Source organism: Amyelois transitella, chromosome 4 (genome assembly GCF_032362555.1).
Source record: "Amyelois transitella isolate CPQ chromosome 4, ilAmyTran1.1, whole genome shotgun sequence".
NCBI lineage: Eukaryota > Metazoa > Arthropoda > Insecta > Lepidoptera > Pyralidae > Amyelois > Amyelois transitella.
The window spans coordinates 3,873,810-3,895,411 of NC_083507.1; the positions used below are offsets into that span (position 1 = coordinate 3,873,810).

General features: G+C 34.5%; 1 protein-coding gene across 3 annotated transcripts; it reads left to right on the plus strand.

The window, feature by feature from the left end:
* The first annotated feature begins 15,065 nt into the window (after positions 1–15,065).
* On the plus strand, positions 15,066–19,779 carry LOC106129338 (uncharacterized). Of its 3 annotated transcripts, none has more exons than XM_013327869.2 (2): positions 15,066–15,125; positions 16,332–19,779. In XM_013327869.2, the coding sequence occupies exon 2, from the start codon at positions 16,358–16,360 to the stop codon at positions 18,395–18,397; it is 2,040 nt and encodes a 679-aa protein (XP_013183323.1). In that variant the 5' UTR covers positions 15,066–15,125; positions 16,332–16,357; the 3' UTR covers positions 18,398–19,779. The 3 variants fall into 3 exon arrangements, with proteins under 3 accessions (XP_013183323.1, XP_013183322.1, XP_060810512.1); XM_013327868.2 differs by lacking the exon at positions 15,066–15,125 and adding an exon at positions 15,389–15,531; XM_060954529.1 differs by lacking the exon at positions 15,066–15,125 and adding an exon at positions 15,390–15,691.
* The last annotated feature ends 1,823 nt before the right edge of the window (positions 19,780–21,602 follow it).

The window sequence follows — 21,602 nt, forward strand, 5'->3', positions numbered from 1 at the left end:
AATAATAAACTCTCTTTTTTATCAAGCGAAAGGAGTATTTTTTTATTTCGAATGTATTTTTTGTTATTTAAAATCTATTCAGTTGTTTGCAACTAGTAATCTTGGTTTGTCAAATAGTACTTAAAAGAAAAAATAGACTAGTCGATTGATTTGAACCACAATTTCGTTTACATGTTGCTATGAAAATTTTAAATAATATTTAGTTAGCATTAATAGGTATTTAAGTAAATGGGTCATCATACCACAAAACATACTGGCATAGATACTCCAATGAACCTCGTATTGTTATACATATATGTAGGTAGGTATATCTAGCCACTACAGTGAAGAGTTTCCACAATGTGCGGGGCAGACAGTCCCGCTCCGCATCCGACAGTTTTATCTCGACATCTGACTCTTCATATATATAATATATATGAAGGTATATGTGACCTCCATTGTAGGTTTATAGACCCTGAAGTTTTTATTGTATACCGCAGCTGCTACACATATGACTTGAGATATACATATAGTGATTGTAGAGATCGTCTTTATGTAGAAATAGAAATTCAGATTTCTGTAGACTCATGCTATGTAGTGCTCATGTAGTCTGTAATATTGCGATTCGCACTTACTTAGTATAAAATGTTCCTATGAATTTCCTTAAATAAAAACAACCAAGGAACACTTACAGTAATCAAAAAGACGACGATAGAAAAACTAAATCTTATTCGTTTCATTAAAGTAAATACTCTATCCCATGTTAAGACTAATTCTCATTCAAGGTTGATTAATTAAACTAATTGTTTCACGGAACTTTATAGTAAGGTTTTTTTTTCATAAATAAGTATACACAAATGATTAAAAAATATACTATCACGATACAACGACGATGATACTTTGATAATAAATTTGTTAAATATGTTATGTTTCGTGCGGTCAAGTGTGACCCATTTTGGTTATTGTACAAGCAATCAAAATTCCTATTTAGTTACGGCCATATATCCGAGCACTTGAACATCGAGAATAAGGGCGGTTAACAAACATTGCAGTTTACGACTCGAATAACGATGTCATAAAATTCTGTCGCCATCATATTATTAGTGTAAGATTGGATTTTTTTTTAATGTTGTATAAGATATTTAAGGCCAAGCGCCAAATCATAAGCTTTTTGCGTTGAAGTTGTGAAATGTTTCTAACTATCCACGCCCAACACAGTACAACACTGAGACCCGATGTCACCATTATTTCCAAAAACAGGCGTTTACTCATTGACTGTTGAAAATAACACGAATTTTAGCATCGTATGTTGCTGATACTCATTTTGAAAAGGGTGTTGTAAAAATATAGTCACTGCCTAGCTTGGAATGTGTATTATCCTCAAAGAATCCGAATATTATTAGTAAATCATATTTAGGTCACTCATATTCACGAAATAAATTCACAGAATAGACATTCAGAAGGGACATTTCATTGCGAAAATTCCTTTGAGTATGTATTTAAGTTCTACTATAGAAAAAAGTTTACTATACCGCTGTGTTGTAACATAAGGTCGGTTTACTATGCCATTAACTCCTCTGTGCTCTTACTCACCTTTTTGAAAGATAAGTACTTACTTGGTACATTTAATGGCTCTTTTACGTCATCTCTCTGAACTCATAATGAATTTGTGACGTCGTTTTCGTAAAATTGTTATTATAAAATACTGCCTACGTATTTTGTCGTCAATGACAATTAGCACAGGAACACTGGTTTTTCGGGATGAACCCTACGCCCATCTTAATAATATGTATCTGATAGATCACACTATCCCACTAACACAACAATATGTTTATACAGGGTGACTTTTAATTCAACTGCATAAATTTAACTGTTAAGTGTACTCATCTTAAGAATATATAAAAACGATAAAAGAAAAATATCGGTTCATGTTTAAGAAAGTACGAAGAAAATTAAAAGTATCAAAATTCACGATCCTATATACGTCCTATCACCCCGGCCGGCGGAAAAGCGACGCGTAAGATTCAGAGGTCAACGACACAATTCATTCAGCTGAGCGATCTCGACAACTCTGTACTTTACTTGATCTTGATACTAGAAAAATAATTTATTTTTCAGACATAATAAAGACAAATAATTACATGTTTAGTTTTAATTTCTTTTTGTAGTATTGGTCTTTATTAAAGCGTGTGACGTAGTTATTGAGGGTTTTTTAAATGTGAAAATGATGACGTTTAATTTAAATAAAAATAGGCTCAAACGGCTCAGAAGCATGGGTATAGTCTATGTTTAAAAGGATGCAGTTGTTTTAAATGTCACCCTGTATAATAGGTACCTACTTCCATGGAATATTCTTCCAGTAGGGATTGTTAGATATTTTGTCAAGAACACAAACTGTAATAACACTAAAATTCATCATCTTTCAAAGTTAAGGGCGGATACACTACATAAAAGTTATTGTTACGGTATTGCCCAAACGCCAACAGACAGCCAAAACTCGTCTATCAAATTTATTTCGTCGCAGTGGAAGTTCCCGGTCACGGCTCACATTTATAAGTATATAACAAGGAAAATACGAAGCCACACAACTAAGAACTATTATTGGGTACGCAATTGCCTCAGTATTGCCCACCTACGTACATTTTCTTTCTTTTAGTTTAAATGTAATTTCATTTGATCTTTTAACGTTTGTTTAAAAGATATGTATTTTATCGTTCCCGGTTTGTAATTTTTGAAACTCAGAGCCGTTTCTTGGAAAATGCTTAACTAAATTATAGGTCCATCAGCATTTATATATACCACAACCGCTTATATAAAATTCTTGCAGCTCGCATAAACAAGGCTTTCCGTCATCAGATGAGACAGGGAAGCCTCTTCGCTGTAGCTTAATATAACTTCAGTATTAGAAATACACACTTATATTTCATAAAATTATTATTAACCGAGTTCAAAAATGGAGGTTCTCAATTCGATTTTTTTAAAGGTATATAATTGTAGTTTTGTGAGTTGTAAATTCTCTTGCAAGTTAGAGGACATACAAAATAATGAAGATGAAGAATTAGGAGACTCAGTGTATTTCACTAATAACTAAAATTTTTATAATGTGTAGCCATAATTTTCTAAAATTTCGTATTATTGAAGATAAGATTTGTACCGAAACTAGTTGCAATGGCATTGTATGATTTGCCGGTAAGGTGTTCGCTATCATGAAATATCACTAGAAATCAATAATTTTCCGGTGAAAAATAAGCTTTTCACTTAGTTTATGAGTAACTTTTTAACAAAAATGCGTAGTGTACACAAGTTTGACTGCCGGTTGACTGGAAGAGATCCCTTCATGGGATAAGTCCGCCATTGCAAGTGATTTGATTATTTTATAACTATGTAATATTTTCTTGTTACTGTGTAAATTTCTATGCAAAAAAGATATTACAAACAAGTAGGTAAGTACTTTAAATATGCAGTTTTGTTAAATACATATTTTCGGAAGTTAATTCGGAACATACATATTCGATGCACTAAACTTTGATTATCAATGATCTCTACGGATCACTTAAATATTGTTTGTTTAATCTTTCAAGAAATTGAACTCACTTCTGAAAAAAAAAACCGCAATATCAGAGGGAGGGAAAGGAGATGCGACGTGATAAAAGAAAGCTATCTTCGTAACTAATTGAAAATCGATAAGGACATGACACATTTCTTTTTTAATAAAATTTACCTTGCAGGAATATTGTTATTAGAGCTCATCCTAGATGCAAACTCTAGTTACCAGTTACCTGAGCTGAAAGATCTTATCTATTATCTTGAAAATATCATATTTGATGTAAAAAACTTTAGTTTAAATGTTTTGTTTAGGTATCTTTTCCTCATAAACTCTCATAAGTGCTCTTATCATTAAAATCGTTTCATTGTAATTATCATAACATTAATGTGAAGCCGGGAAGTAATCTAACTGTACAATACAAGATTCCAGAAAGCGCACAGTTTCAGTTAATTTACATTTAATACCTGGAATTTCGTGTAATTCCAAATACCAGTGAAGCACTTGTTATTATTCAAATACTTGCCTTGTTCCTGGGGTGCTCTTAACCTGCCTTCATCGGAGCGCCGCTCCATTTCACTAATCGATTCACATCCACATTACATCTTCACGGAGCCTTCACACGAAGATCGAAAACAACCGTCTGTGAAAACAACTGTAAATGTAATACGAAATACATTTACGCATTTACCCCCGTATTGAGCGGTTACATGGACCCTGAAAGGACACTCTTCTCGATTCTGAAGTAAACAGTCGTTTGCGAGTTTATTGTCAACTAAAATGGGTTAGAATTTCGGATACAGACAAAAAGTATCTACCTATTGTTTTTTGCATTGCAGTTGTGTGTTGTTTTAGAATAAGAATAAAGAAGAATACTTACTTTTTAAATATATTTTTACTCCGATTTTGTTGAAAAATCTATACGAATAAGATATGTTTCTTCACTAAACTACGAACTATAAAATACATATGTAAATTGAATTCGAAGTCAAAGAAATGGTAAGAAATGTATGCGGGATGATGTGGCTACAAAGAAGGTTCCCGTCGAGATGGAATAAAATATTGAGCGAAATGGTAAAATTTATACATATGCTGTTTCAACTACAGTGGGATGTTCGTTTATTTATTTAAAAAAAATTAAGCCATATAACTATATCAGATGAACTTAAAACTAAACAAACATTCCACCAACAAACAAAACTTCATTAATGCTAAGAGAATGCAAAGCATCTAAGGGCGTACACTCAAATGTTTTTTTCTTTTGATTCGGATAATGTGTCCTCTTCCAATAAATTGCTAAAGTTCCTTTGTTTATCAAATAGCCTATACTAGCCTAGCCTAGCCTAGTATTTCGTTAAAAAAAGTGTAACTTTGAATACAAATGGATTTTTCGTGTGCTCATTGTTTTGTATATTGAATCAGAATTTAGAAATGTGCACAACAGAGATACGATAGCAACAGTCTGTTTTAAAAACTACATACATACATACATATAATCACGTCTATATCCCTTGCGGGGTAGACAGAGCCAACAGACCTGCAAAGACTGATAGACCACGTTCAGCTATTTGGCTTTAAGATAGAATTGAGATTCAAATAGTGACAGGTTGCTGGCCCATCGCCTAAAGAAGAATCCCAAGTATGTAAGCCTATCCCTTAGTCGCCTTTTACGACATCCATGGGAAAGAGATGGAATGGTCCCATTCTTTTTGTATTGGTGCCGGGAACCACACGGCATATAATAAATGGATAGTTTTAAAAACTATCCATCTATATATATAAAACTCTTCCGTTACTGAGTGACTGACTGACAGACAACGCACAGTCGAAACTACTGGTCGTAGACAGCTGAAATTTGGAATGTAGGTTCCTTGGGATATGTAGGGGAGCACTAAGAAAGGATTTTTGGAAATTCAACCCCCAAGGGGGGGAAAAGGGGTAAAAACGTTTCTATGAAAAATCTTATTCCTTGGGTTTATAAACTTGAAACTTGGCATGAACACGCACATAGGCAAGTAAATATGTTTGACATTATAAGTTTTTTCAAACTACCCTCCAATCGTGATTTAGGGGGTGCGATTGGGTGACTGATTTATTAACGCACAGCCGAAACCGCTCGGTATAGGAGTCTGAGATTTTGAACAGAGGTTCCTTTAGTAACATAAGTGAGCACTAAGAAGGGATTTTTGAAATGTCAACCCCCAAGGGGGGGAAACGGGATAAACTGAGCCGGGGCTGCGGGAAAGTTCTAACGAGATACCGTGGCCCCGGAACGCAAAGGGCAACTGAAGGAACGAGGTGGGTTTTAGTCAGTAAAAGTCTGACACTCCCTTCCGTTCCACCCAGAGCGGGAGAGGTCATTTGATGATTTCCCATCCTTAAAAAAAAAGACTTTGTATGACAACTTTCAGTCGTCTCTTTAACATACATAATAACATACATAATTATGTACATACATGCATAACATTAATAACATCACGCCTTTAAATCCCTATTTTGTGTTAACACTACCCATACAAACAGCTAAAAGGAAACAAGCGAAGAGACGAAATTTGTCCGCATCCATTTTCACCTAAATTCTTAACGTTAATGAGATTTACTTTTTATTATCAGGTCAACCTAATAGCCTCACATGTACGTATAACTTCGTAAGAATTTTCTTTCAACTCCTAACCGTTGAGGAGTTGTACCTTCCATCATCAGCTCATTCACATGGGATGATGACTATCAGACGCAAATACTTAAACAGAAGGAAATCCTGTAAGGCCTCTTCGTCCTATAAATCCTGTTTTTTTTTTCTTTTGAGACGATGATTTTGTCTCGCTTTACTTTTTCTATATAGATTTGTATGTATACTAATATTATAAAGAGGAACAATCTATTTTTTTATATGTTTGTTTGTTTACACATGTAATCGATAAACTCCGAAACTACTGAATCGATTTCAAACATTCACCATTAGAAAGCTACATCATCCCTGAGTAACACAGGCTATATTTAATTCCAGTTGTAACAAGATTTCAGCCTGTGGAAGAAAAAGCCCTGTCGAGATCATTAAAAAAACGCTATATTTAACCGAATTACACGTGGGCGAAGCCGCGGGCGGAAAGCTAGTTTATTATATATTAATGTACATACATATGGTCACGTCTATATCCCTTGCGGGGTAGACAGAGCCAACAGGCTTGAAAAGACTGAATGGCCACGTTCAGCTATTTGGCTTAATGATAGAATTGAGATTCAAATACTGATAGGTTGCTCGCCCATCGCCTAAAAAAGGATCCCAAGTTTGTAAGCCTATCCCTTAGTCGCCTTTTACGACATCCATGGGTAAGAGATGGAGTGGTCCTATTATTTTTTAATTAGTGCCGGGAACCACACGGTACATTAATGTAAACGGGAATTATCGCAAACATAGTTTTTTCCGACATCCATACATTAACAATCATGGAACGAGAAAGTTTATAACTATCCATTTATTTTTAAATAAAACTAATTATATTAATATAATGTTTTTCAAAGACTTAAATTGGTTGGAACCATTGTAGTTAAAATTTTTCAAAAACTGCGAAACTACAAAAATAAAAAGAATAAACATTTTTATTGCTTTGTACTTAGTTGTTAACCGTGTGCAATACAAATATGTATTTTTAAATTAGTTACGTCAATACTGAGAAAAAGGAATATAAGGTAAGAACTCAGGTCACGTATTTACTGATCAGCCATTTAACGATTCTTTCAGCTACCTGCGAAGAAAATTGAGCGAGCCTTCCCTTGGATCGTATATCCAGTAATTTGGTTATATGACTCTATCGTGTGAAAACACGCGTAGTTTTATTGTTTAATAGCTTTCCGACCCGGCTTTACACATGTTTAAAAACGTGTTTGTTTGTATGGCTTGAATGAGCAGGTTAGCAATCAAACCAACGTATACAAGTAAGAAAAGAAACATTAGTACACACGTGTCAGGAGTCACCTCACATAGACCAATAGTCGTACCTACATAATCATGCTAGGATTCTAACCTGGGCACTTTAAAAGTGGTAGGTCTGTTTAAGTCAGATTCTATATCTGCTCGACCACCGATGCTTCACGTCCACCTACGCAGTAGCTAACGAACAATGTTATAATAAAAATAATTTCGGAAATTACACCCTCAGTAAAGCTAGTGAAAAACGAAAGCGAATTACCGGCAAAATCTAATGGATTCCGAAAATTATGATGTATTATGGACGCCAGTATTCATTCACTGTGGCTATTGCGTAAGTAGTGATTTTAACTTATAACGCCGAACAGAACAACACATGCAAAGCCGCATATTCTACAGCGTTTAATTAATCAGAAACGAATTGTGGTTTAACAATAAATATTTCAGAAAATACTTTTACTGAATTTGAATTTCAAAGGATTTGTAAATATTTTTTGTTCGGTTAAAGCGTTTTATCTTATATACGTATGTTCTCCTAACTCTATTGTGTGTTCCTAAGTCGTCGCTTTGTCTATAGACTTGTACAAGAGGTGGACGAAGCTTGTTAGATGGACATAGACCGCAAAATACAATAATAGTTCGGATGCATTGTTTATTGTCCAGGAGATTCGGGTATCTCGGATAAATTTGTTATCCTAGACTGGGCTAAGAATTTGTATGTACCCTATAAATAGAAATATATACTGGACAAATTATACGAATTGAGCGGGCCCTAATGTAAACTCGATACATCCAACAGCTAGGCCAATTAGGTGAAATTAGATCTCCATCCAGGTTCAGAGGCGGGAATACTACCACTGCGCCAAACCGGCGAGTGAACTAGTTAAGGACATTCTGCCACTGAAATTATGTGACCCTCTCAGCACAAAGCAAGCGCCATTCAAAAGACGAGGAGACGCGAACTTTCCCCTTTTATTTGACGAGGAGACGCGAACTTTCCCCTTTTATTTGTCACCAGGGAGTTTTCAATTTGGCCTAAATAATTTTCAAATGTTTTAGAAACTATACTTAATAAACAGAGCCAACAATTTCGAAAACCTTTAGATGTACGGCTTAATAATGAAATTAAGAAAATGAAATTATTAAGATAGAAACTATTATATTTCAATTCATTTTTGAAACGGTTGCTTGGGTGTTGTAAATAAATAATTTTATACCCTCAATGTGTTTAGAACAAAATATTATATACATCTTCCTTCACTACTAAATGATAATTTAGTATGTTTACATAGATAATAATGACTAAATAAATCTTAAACAAGACACGTCTATCCTATGAAACTGTGTTCTAAATTTTTTTCACAAACTATCCTTAACACATTTATTAGCGTGCCTCCCGATGATCAACTCAATACTGTCATTCATCAATCTGTGTTAAATAAAGAGGACTTACAAAAAATAAACAATACCATCAACAAAAACAATACAATTACATTTCAAATAAACTATACAGTCCACGTATATTTATTTTGTGTACTCAATACTAAGAAATCGATGTGATGACGGGTACGACTTGTAGCAGCGAGCTGCTACGCTGTCTACAAAATTCTAATCATGTAACGCTCCCAAATAAATTTATTTTGTCGTTGTCGTTTCAGACTTTAGATTGATAAATTTATAATAAAATTTAAATTAACTAGCTTTTTGTACCCACTTCAGTTGATAAATTAAAGTTAATGTTGACATTAGTAACACATTGTAGCGGAGACTGCTACAAGGCTACGACTCGTAGAAGGTCTACGAAACGTTTAATTATCGGATTTTAGCTCTATCGCATTTTTTTAATAAGCAAAGTAGGATATGCTTGTGATTAAATCAAATTTTAAATGTTTATCTTGAAATTACCTTGACATCCGCGATATGCTGGTAGAAAAACTAACAAAAAATCCTCTATCAGTAAAGTAGCTGTTAAAAAAGGTGTGGGATTCTTACTTTATGTAAGATAATGTTAAAAAAAGAAAATGTTAATTTTCATCAATAACCTTTTGACATTACTTTACTTTTGCATACTGCATGGAATTTTATTTATAGAGTTATTTATAGAATAATATTTATATATAGTTGCGTACCCTAGTTGTAAGAAAGTTATAAATATTTGATAAATTTAAAACTTTTAACATAACGTGTTCCAAACGCCGGTAGGACAATAAATAAGAGCAAATAAAATATTTAAAAGAAGCCCCAAGTGTCTGACGAATGATCATCATTCATCATCAAAAATCATTTTATGAAAATATACTTGTTCTTTATACTTTGTCTGTAACATATATTAAGAACTTAAAAAAATAAAAGCATAAATGTTCATTAAATTAATGCTTACAAAATCATTTATTATTAATTCATACGAAAAATACTCTTTGTTATACTCGTAGTAATTATTATATCTATAGAAAAAAAATTATTGCAAACGTACAAATTACAGCATAGTTGTAATATAAAATAAATACCGTGTATTTGTCCAATTTGTCCATATAACCGAACAATTTCTATTTTACAAGTAGATTTTCCCACGACCGTTGCTTTCGCGCTTCATGCAATATTCAAAACTTTTTTCCAATAAGATCTATTCAAAATGGGACTTCATCAATAATTTATGTGTAAAAAAGAAACTGATTTTGAAAATAGAATTCGAGTTTCTCTGTACAAAATAAGGTTCGAAATTTTTTCGTACCATTTACGAATTTTGTACGGGGGGAATGCGTTCAAACGCGGTGGGTACGCTCACGCGGAGAGCGACGCAGTTCGCGACTGGCCATAGAGCCGCTACAAGGACAGTCAACTGCACATCAACCTACCCAAATCCAGTGCAAATTCGCCTCTATTGCGGCGTCATAGTTCCATGTAGGGTAACTTGATGTGCGGTTGACTGTAGGCTTGGTCACAGACACAGCAGAAAGCGTGTCCTCTTATGTAAGCTACTAACCTAGAGGTATCGACTTGCCGTCATCAAACTTTCAGTAACAAACCAAGACATTTTATTACCAACTGTTCCCCGTGGCTTCATTCGCGTGAACACTCTACAGTACTACATCTACAATAAAAAAGAAAATTATTTTGCCTGTAAATTTATTTTCGACAGAAATGTAAAGAGGGATGCTTTTAAAAAGAATAAGAAAAAGCAATATTTATTTTTGTATGTCTGTATGATCACTGTTATCTAAGAAAGTGCTCAATCAATTTAGGTACTTAAAACGTTCAAAGATCGCGTTGTTTTAACTTAACGAAGAATTTAAAGTTTGTTTCTTCAAAATCGGTCCTATAAATATGTCATCATTGAATGAACTTAAGGCAAGAATTTTTAATTTAGTATAAATTGAACATATCCATAGTTATGAACATATCTATACTCATGAACATATACATATCCATAAATGTTAAAGTGTGTTTGTGTGTTTGTTTGCCCGTCGTTTACGTCAAAACCACTGAATCAATATTGCTCAATGAAATTATGCATACCTACATAATATAATGTGGAGCGCGAAGAAGGACAAAGTGTACTTTTAATACGGACGGAACAGCGGCGAAAGTTAGTACTGACATAAAATCACGCCTCTTTACCGGAAGGGTAGCCAGAAGTAGACATCTTTTCACTTGCCACAATCCCTGTATTCATGACTCTTTTCATGAAAGCGCGCCAGTTTAAGGTTCTCTCACCTGATCTCAAGGTACGTTCGTCTAGCCCTTCAACTTTCCCATATCATATTTTCTATGGTCTATTTTCATTCAACGTTTCAAAAATAAAATAAAAATTTATCAAAAATTAAACAAAAATTTAATTGCAAGCTGATTTGGGTCATCATCATATGGTAATAAAGTATAGCAAGTGTGCCGTGTGGTTCCCGGCACTAATATAAATAAGAATCAGGATGAGAAATTATTTTTATTTATATTGGTGAGAGAAGTAGAGAGAAGAGAGAACCACTCAATCACTTTTCCATGAATGACGTAACTAAAAGGCGACTAAGGGATAAGATTATAAACTTGGAATTCTTCTTTTAGGCGATGGGCTATAGCAAACTGTCACTATTTGAATTAAATTTTATCATTCAGCCGAATGTGCTGAATGTGGCCTTATCAATCTTACAAGACTCTGACCCTGTCTATCCTGCAAGGGATATAGACGTGATTATATGAATGAATGAAATAAAGTCGTCGTCTTTAGTTTGGTGACAAATAAATCATTGCAGCTCTAGCTGTTATCTTTTAAATATGTTTTGGACTCTTAATAGATCACTAAGTAAGACTTAATAAGGTGTAAGAAAGGGAAGTCGCCAGATTTTTATAGCTACACAATAAACAGGAATATCGTAATAGGTATCTAGACAAATAAGCACATTAGTGCAAGCTTCTATGATAGTTTTTTTTTTAATATTTACTTTATTTGTTGTATGTTTGTCACTTGTGTAAAGCAGCTTCCTGGTTTGTGTGCTATTTGATGCATCTTCAAGCCAGGTTGCTAGTGTTTTATGCAATGTGATGACGCAAATGGTTTATTCTATATTCATATTTATACATATTTCTATTATATTATTTATATTATTATTAAATTAAATTGAATTTTAAGACACATATTTATTTAAATAATTGAGGTAGCCTTCTGGTTTGATTGCCATTTGATACATTTCAAACCAGTTGGCCAATGCTTTCCTTATATTATTCCGAAGTCACACAACAGTCACAACTGGTTCATTATATATGTATATACTATTTATTTATTACACATATTTATATTTAATAATATCCCCAAATTGATCCGCTTTACCCGTAGTCAACGCGGTCCAGGATTCTATCCCTCATGGCTCTCAGTCTCGGGCATTCAGCCGAGATCGCTTGGTGTGTTACCGATCCCTTGGTTTTAATTTTATTATTATGTGAGACGCAATTGGCACACCTGGGTTCTCCTTTTTTAGCTGCCGTGGGGCAGTCCTTAGCCGTGTGACCGTTTAGGGCGCAATAGGCGCATGGGGCTGGTTCGGTTGCGGTGCATTTCGCCTGGGTGTGTCAAAACTGCAGGCACTTGAAGCACTGCAAGAACGGGGAGAAGTCACTAATATGAACCCTAAGGTAGTCAATGCAGACTCTTTCGGCTGCAGTGGCCGCTCGCCACACCCTGGGGCTTGCCATGAACACTGCGTTGTACAGCTTAGGATTGCGGTTATTTCGCAGGAAGCGGAGGCGCAAATCCTGGGGGCTTTCAATGAGGGGAGTGAGGTCGCTGATTTGCTCGGCGATTATGTCCCTTAATTGCTCAGACGGAATTTCCTTGGGGACACCTTTTAAAATGAGCATCGGTGATAGTTTCCGCGCCGGCTCCGCTGCGATTTTGTTCGAGGTCGACAGGCGCTGGATGGCGTCGTCCCTATCGCGATCACAGTCGAATTCGACGCGGAATTTATTATTAGAAACGGCCTTTATGTTGGTTGGGGCGTATTTAGCCTTTCTGAAGTTAATCCCCTCTCTGAGAGCCTCTATCGTTTGCTGCCTGGATATAGATTTATGCATCGGAGAGATGATCATGGTGATTGGGGGGGTGGCTTTTGCCAGCTGCGACACGAGTGGAAGTGGTAGTGGTAGAAGTGGAGACTGCGGGGGCGGTTCCTCTAGAAACACCCATTGACGCAGCGCCGGCATAGCTCATCGGTGTTGATAGTTGAGCCGCCCTTGGCTTTCCGATTTCTTCCTGAATAGTTCCCCTGATGAGGTTGACAGTTGCCTCGGAGAGGGAGTGATCAGTGGGTGTTCTATGTATGATAGTTTGGTAGCAAAGAAAAAGTAATATGCTGTTGCCCTTCCCGCGCAGATTATAAAAGTCAATCAAAGGGAATGGTAAAAAAGGGAAAGTAAGGAAGTTTGAGTATTGCGGTCACAAACTAAGTAATACGTCCAAGATTGTGATAAAAATTTATCTACATCTACACTAATATTATAAAGAGGAAAACTTTGTTTGTTTGGTTGTAATGAATAGGCTCAAAAACTACTGGACCGATTTTAAAAATTCTTCCACCATTCGAAAGCTACATTATCCACGAGTAACATAGACTATATTTTATTTTGGATAAAAATAGGGTTCCGTAATATATTTGGATTTTTCGGACACAAACTGAAAAAAACAACCAAAAAGTTACTTATTTTGCGTAAGCTGCCTAAACTACAAAAGATAGAACCATAAAATGTTTTAATTAATTGTAGATCTTATAAATATCTACAAAAAAGTCCGCCACACACTATACCTATCTATGTCGAGTGAGGCACAACAACCACATTTTTATTTAAAAATCTTGAATTTTTTTTGGTCTACATTTAAACGCGTTTTTTTTACTCATGCTATTAATCCTTATAAAAATAAATAATTTCATCAATAAGAACAGTTTATGTAGATAATATTTGGTCTTTGAATGACTAAAATTGGACGTTTGGTTTTGAAGTTGTGGTGAAATTAAAATATAACGATTTCTGCTGCACGGCCCGTTGCGAAGTGAGCAAGACTTAGCCGCTTTGCGGGCGGTCCTTTAGTTATAAACTAATAGAGATAATATTTAGTATCGGCTGTCCATCCGTGCGAAGCCGGGGCGGGTCGCTAGTTTGACATACTTTCATTTCCCAAAACACTATTTTAATAATATCAAATAATTTTTAATTATTGTATTTTACTGACACGACAAACTATTAAGTCTGGAAACTTAAAATGTGGTTTCTCGGAAAAGTTCTCGTGGGAATGGGAATATACGAGTTTGTTTTTTGTTTTCGAACTTCAGGCGTCCTCTAGTTAATTAGTCATAGTATTAATCTTACAATCATTTGTTTATAGGGTTCTGTGCGTAAAAAGTTAAAACTTATAAACCGTGATAGCTAGAAAACTTTTATTTTCACAATGTTTATATTTCCGTTAAAAATAAAAACAACAATATCTAGTCTCCATACAATAAATGTATTTTGTTCGTATTTTTGCTCGATATTATTATCGGTAAAGGGCAACGGGTTAAAATAATCACAGAAAATTGAATTGTATAGTACTTTTTAAAATAAATAATGAAATAAAAATTTAGAAACTATTAAAGGGAGACATACATACAACAAACGCAATTTTGTTATAAATGATGGTACGAGTCCGACTCGCACTTGGGCGGTTTTAATTACTTCTTCAAACTTTATCCACTCAACCAATTATGAATCATTGTGTTTGTAATCAATCCACCTACGAATTATTTGATATAAATAAAGTTTTATGCATAATTTCGACCTCAAATTTTTCCCTTATGATATTGAGCAGTGAAACTGAAATTTCGCATTTGAAATGACCAAGTTCATACATATTTGTACGCCTTTTTTCGCCATCTTTGTGATGGATTATCGTAATAAAAACCGCTAGTCGGTCGGTGGCACGCCGCACTGTGCCGTTTAATTAGATACACACATCTGTCCGGACCCTTATACTTATGCGAGTCTTAACTTTGGCACGCCGGCTACGTCCTTATATCAGAAGCTCTATGGTGATATGTAATCTGTGGTAAGTACCTCACTCATTTCCCAAAGCTTTTTTATGTATTTCCATTGGCTTAAAGAATATATGAGACAGAAAACATGGTGCTTCGACAAGGGACAATTTGAAAATAAGTAAGTACCTACCTAATTAAAAATTAAATCGCTATGAAATAAACAATGATGCTTTGCGGTGGCGTCTTGTCTTGTCAATTAAAATGTCAATGAGACAAGCGTGAGGCGCGATCTAAAATACCAAATTAGCCATTCCTAATTTGGAATTTTGGATCTCGTATTTATAACATGAAAAAGTTAAACCTGATACTTCATGTCTAAGCTTTTATAAAAATCGAATAATTTTTCATGGGTGAAACATCGATTCGTGTATCGGAGATTCTTATCGATCTAAAAAAATCGGTTTTGTTTTTGCTTGAATAATCGATACATCGATTTCAGATCGGCATCCCTATTCCCTATTACAAATCCAAACAGTAAACAGACATGTCCAAAACAATTTAACCAAGAACGTATTATATAAATGGTCAATAATTTTGTAAAATCTTTATTTAGTTTGTGTTTTGCCCGTAACTGGGTTACCAAAAACACGTAATTGTGTAAAGTTCGCGTTTCCTCCTAAATTCTCCTTGTGTTTACTTACCATTTTTGTTTGTGTTGTACTGGTGGTGGTAAATTGGTGATTGGTAAGTTTATCTTTTTTGGGGTGGACCCTACCCGATATAGATAAGGACAATGACCCACAGTCTAACAGGTTAAAACCAATACTCAAATTCTCCTCCTTCAGACGCTAGACTCTAGACTTTTCTTTCGCAGCATGCGCGCGCGCGTATGCCAGAGCTCATAACTCCATGACTCAAAAAATTCGTCTTTCCTGCTCCCACTCTCAGTGTTAATCAAACATTGCAGAACTTAAATTGGTCTTTTCGAGGCTGTTGGCTCTGTCTACACTGCAATGGAAAAAGACATGATTATATTGAACCATTACTGTGAGTCATTATCTCACAGATTCCCTTAATCTTTAGTTTAGAAAAAAATTAAAGCCTTTCGCAGAAGTGGAAACAATCTTACATCTAATGATTTTTCTCCATGAATACAGCATTCAAGGATAAATTGGCTCCCCCCTTTGTCCCAAATTCTCCTATCAGTTGATTTCCCCTTGTTCTAACTGAATAAAACCAGCTATATGCACCCAAAGTGCTTAATAAAATTATCTGAACTAAAGCACCCAGCTTTATTTGGTGAATTTGTTAAAAACCTATAACATACAGGTACAACATTGCAGGTTTAGGTCTCTGACATTATACATAATATCTGTGGTTCCAGGTATATACTCAGCAACTTCCTAAAAAATGTCAAGGGAGAAGATGAAATCTGGCAAGCAGCTGCAAAAGAAAAGTAAAATGGGGTATCATCCTAAAAAGGCTCGTCCCGAAGATGATATTTCAAAATCAAAGAAACTTGTGACAAAATTACAGACTTCTCGGCGTAATAAACCTCATTCATCCAGTCAGTCAAATAACAATAGTGGAAGATTATCTGGAAATGGAAGGCCAATGCCTCCTTTATCAGATCTTGAAAAAATGTTTGAAGACTCTGATGATGAAGATCAACCTAAAATTGTTACCCCCCAAAAAAGCCAATCACCTGTAAGTTCTTCAATTATAACTACAAAAAAATTAACATCGCCAAAGACAATAAAAAAAATTGCTGACAAAATGATGGTCATGATTTCAAATCTACCACATTCTACTTTTAATATTGAAAATGGTTTGACGCCGAATGAACCGGGTAAAAAACTAAAATCATCTCAAATATCTTCAATTATTGATTGTGAAGAGCCTACACAGAAATCATCAAAAAAACCAAGAAAAAAAGCTGATCCTCAGATATGGGAAAAGGACAATGAGAGATCTGATTTCAGTGATGGCAGTTTAGATAGCAATAAGACCATTGAATATGATTTTAATAAAACTTATGACAGGCCACAATTATTTTCGCCCTTGCCAAGCACATCAAGGGATAGTGATACCATAAATATAAACGATCAACTTTTTAATGACAGTTTATTCAGTGATACTAGTACAAACAGAAATCAATCAAATATTAACAAAAAAAACACAATACTCAATCAGACAAATGATGATGTCAAAATTATTGAAAACCCTTGTGAAGTTATTGTGATTGGGGATGACATTGAAACAAGTAGGCCAGTTCAAAAAAGAAAAAGAAATGAGGAAAGTGAAATAATAGAGTGTATAGAAATAGTTGACTCTGGGGTTAACAGGGAAAGTATTAAAATAAGAAATGGAGAAAAAATAATTATTGGTGATTCTTCTAAAATTAATTACAATCCAGTCCAGAGTGAACAAATAACAGAGGTTATAGATGTTGAGGACTTAATAGCACAGAACAAAGCTATTATTGAAAAGTTTTCAAAAGAACCTGATAATTATATCAATACTGTTACTTGTGTTGATTCTTCTAATATCTCTCTTTTAAATAATGATCCCACTTGTACAGAACCTGCACATGAGTCATCTGTACCTAGAATTACAGAAAAATTTAAAACAACTAATGAACAAAATGGTTCATCTTTTAAAATTGGGGATATTGTTGCCGATTTCTTTAAAAGAAGACCTAATTTAGAATCATTTGAAGTTACAAACCCTGAGTGTTCTGAACAATTAAGATGGAAGGAAAGTATTGATGTGTTGAAAAGTTTGAGTTATAGTCATCTATCTAGTTCTCCAGGTGAAAATTTTATTTTAATTGATGATTTACCATTATCCACTACAAATATTTGTAGTAGACCAGCAGTAACAAGAACTTCACATCCCTTCTTTAGCAATCTGAAAACACATTCCACTAGCTGTAAAAACGATAAAAGTAAACATAATAGAGACATGTGTGATAAAAATCATCACCATCATACCACCAGTGAGCATCATAATTTATTTCCAAATGAAAATCTTCAGCATCCAAATAGCAAGGATTATGATTGCCCTAGATGCATGCATGGCATAAGTGCACATCATTCAACCAGTGAACATCATTTTTATTTTCCAACTAATTCAAGGTCTAATAGCACTAATCATAAAAGTATTCAGCAGTCAAATTATAGCAGAAATGAAGAACGAAAATCACCAGCTTCAAAACGACTAAAAACTAGAACAGCAGCTGCAGCCTCACCTAATAGAACGCCTGTGAAAAATTATGGCGACTGTCCTATTTGCATGGACAGTTTGGCAAATAAAACTATGGCATCTACAATATGTGGCCATGTGTTTTGTTTAAAATGTATAGAATCTGCACTGAAAACAGGTGGAAGAAAGTGTCCTACTTGTAGAAAAGTTTTGAAAAAAGGTGGGTACCACCAATTATTTTTGTAAAGTTACCATTTATTATTTAATAATTTGTTATTCTGCCATCCAATTTATTAACTATAGATACTTCTTTATTCCATTTACAAGTTTTAAGCAACATTCTTACATTCCTGGGGTCTTTATTCATGATAGAACATAATGTCTTATCTTCCCCCTCTCTTATTTTAGATATAAGGTGTAAAAGAGAGACTAAGGGATAGGCTTATATACATGGGATTCCTCTTTTAGGTGATGGGATAGTTGATGAGATTCAAATAGTGACAAGTTAGCAACTTGTCACTATTTGAATCTCAATTCTATCATTAAGCCAAACAGCTGAACATGGTCTTTCAGTCTTTTGATGACTGTTGGCTCTGCCTACCCTGCAGGGAAAAGACAAGATTATATGTTAGGTTTATGTTATGTAAAAGAGAGAACATATTGTGGCGACATCTCTACGCCACAAGTCACAACAGCTAATCACGCGAGGCTATATGCCAATAACAGCGAAGAGTCTAAATATTTACAACTTCTTCCCTTTGTGACGGTCAAGCCCGAAACATCGCTCCTGCTACAATATTATAGTATAATATGTTCTTTCATAAACATAAAATCAAACAAAGCTAACTCAACCAACAAAGTTCAACTTAAGTGATTAGGATGGCCAGTCAAGTCGGTCAGTTACATTCTCACCTCTGGAAGGAGTCTGGTTTTTATATGAAGTGACTCATCTGACCTTTTCAAGGAAACCTAAGCCATATTGGATCATGGTAAAACCTGCACTAGAAGAATGAGCCTATTTATTTAGTCTCCTTTTACAACATTAATGGGAACGAGACTGAGTGGCCCTAATCTAAACCACAATGCATTTATATATAAAACACTCATGTCACAATGTTTGTTCCCATATTCCTGAAAAATGGCTTGACCAATTCTCATGAAATTTTGTGAGCATATTGAGTTGGTCTGAGAATCGGCCAACATCCATTTTTCATACCTCTTTGTGGTAAGGGTTGTCCATGCCTAACATTTTTTTTTAGCTAGAAATTACTTAAATATATTTATGTTAGTCTAAGATCCGGCTGCAAAATCACTACGTTCATCGCGTAGTTAATCAAACTCACATTTTAACATACATTTATGAATAGGATAATACATAGATAATAGGGTGCCAGTCAATAAGTGGCCGCAAGTAATTTTAATTAAATTAATGTTAATTAATTTTCCAAAAAAAATTTCGTTCACTTGTTTTTTAAATAAAATATCATCCACATCATAGAAATGTATGTAAAGAATTCGAAAATCAATGGGTGCCGTTACACACTCGGCCGCAACTACTACGCAGCCAGGTGTAAACAGGTAATATTTTGGTCTATTTATACGTTCATGTCGTACACGCATGTTTTTTATATCAAATTAAAGCTAATTTTTTTTATTATATGATGATATATCGCTGCCTGTGAATAAATGGCCGCAAATTAGGGTTGCTAGCTGTTAAAAACTCGAGGTATCCGAGATAAAATGAAAGAGAGATAGCGCGTAACGCCACTTGTTAGACAAGGATGGCGAGTACCAGCTGTGCGAGTATTTGAAGCCATTGCGCACGCGTATAGATAGGGTTCTCAACAGTTTGGAGTCAAGAGAATAAATTATTGAGCCAAGAAATTATTCTGGATCTGAGTTAATTTTTCTTGGTTCTATGCGTAGTATCTTTTTTGTAAAAAAAATAAAACATACTCAAAATTCTATTCTTTATAAGTACGCTTTTTTCATTTTTTCTTGATCAATAAACAATGTTTTATTATGAAATAAATATTTTCTTATTTTCATTTTTTTTTTTTGCAGAATATTAATTACTTAATTATAATTTTGGAGTAAATGTAAAGTCGTTCGTATTACTGTTTGCATCGCTGGCTGAGAACCCAATCTATTGACGCGTGCGCAATGGCTTCAAATACTCGCACAACTGGTACTCGCCATCCTTGTCTAACAAGTGGCGTTACGCGCTAACTCTCTTTCACTTTATCTCGGATACCTCGAGTTTTTAACAGCTAGCAACCCTAATTTGCGGCCATTTATTCACAGGCAGCGATATATCATCATATTAAAAAAAAAATTAGCTTTAATTTGATATAAAAAACATGCGTGTACGACATGAACGTATAAATAGACCAAAATATTACCTGTTTACACCTGGCTGCGTAGTAGTTGCGGCCGAGTGTGTAACGGCACCCATTGATTTTCGAATTCTTTACATACATTTCTATGATGTGGATGATATTTTATTTAAAAAACAAGTGAACGAAATTTTTTTTGGAAAATTAATTAACATTAATTTAATTAAAATTACTTGCGGCCACTTATTGACTGGCACCCTATTATCTATGTATTATCCTATTCATAAATGTATGTTAAAATGTGAGTTTGATTAACTACGCGATGAACGTAGTGATTTTGCAGCCGGATCTCGTACTATGTGGCAAAACAAATTTGCCGGGACAGCAATATTTATGTGGCAAAACAACTTTGCCGGGACAGCTAGTGTATACATAAAGGTATAACTAAGACTATCTCACTATTATACAAATACACTTTATCACTATTATACAAATAATCTAGTTCTTGTTGGATAATGAACACCCTAAAAGAAAGCAGAAGACATATGTAAGTGTATCACTGTGTGTTTTAATTACATCTTTATTCTCAAATATAAGGGTCAAGAAATAAGATTCATAATTATAGGGATCTTTTCTTTCCTATAACTACCTATAAATGTCACTGGTTGTTTTTTTCCAACCTAGGTATATAATCTTTATATTACAGAACATAAAGAGGTATGCATTAAAGCATTCCCCTTTAGTTTGAATTAGATTTAAGTTTAAGAAAAGAAAATCAATTTTATTTTTCACAAATTTTATTATAACTTTGTTTGTGTTATGTTAAAGTTAGCTTTTAAGACACAATATCAACACGAACAATAGTCATACCACTATTAATTACTGTTTAGCTATAAGTATCAAGATGTTTTGAGATTTCAAATTGAAACTAGCTTCTAACTTAAGCAACCTGTAGGTTCAAAGTTTGATGAAGGGGAGTAGGGATAGGGACACATAGTGTGCACCAGCAAACCTAGAGTGCACAGCTGTATTAGAACCAAAAAAGTTAGTCTGTATTTAACCAGAACATATAAATCTTTGTATCCATTTAAGTAATAAAATATTGCCTATACCTA

Bases quoted from the DNA above. Each gene is read 5' to 3' on its own strand.
- LOC106129338 (XM_013327869.2), top strand. From the start codon at position 16,358: ATGTCAAGGGAGAAGATGAAATCTGGCAAGCAGCTGCAAAAGAAAAGT.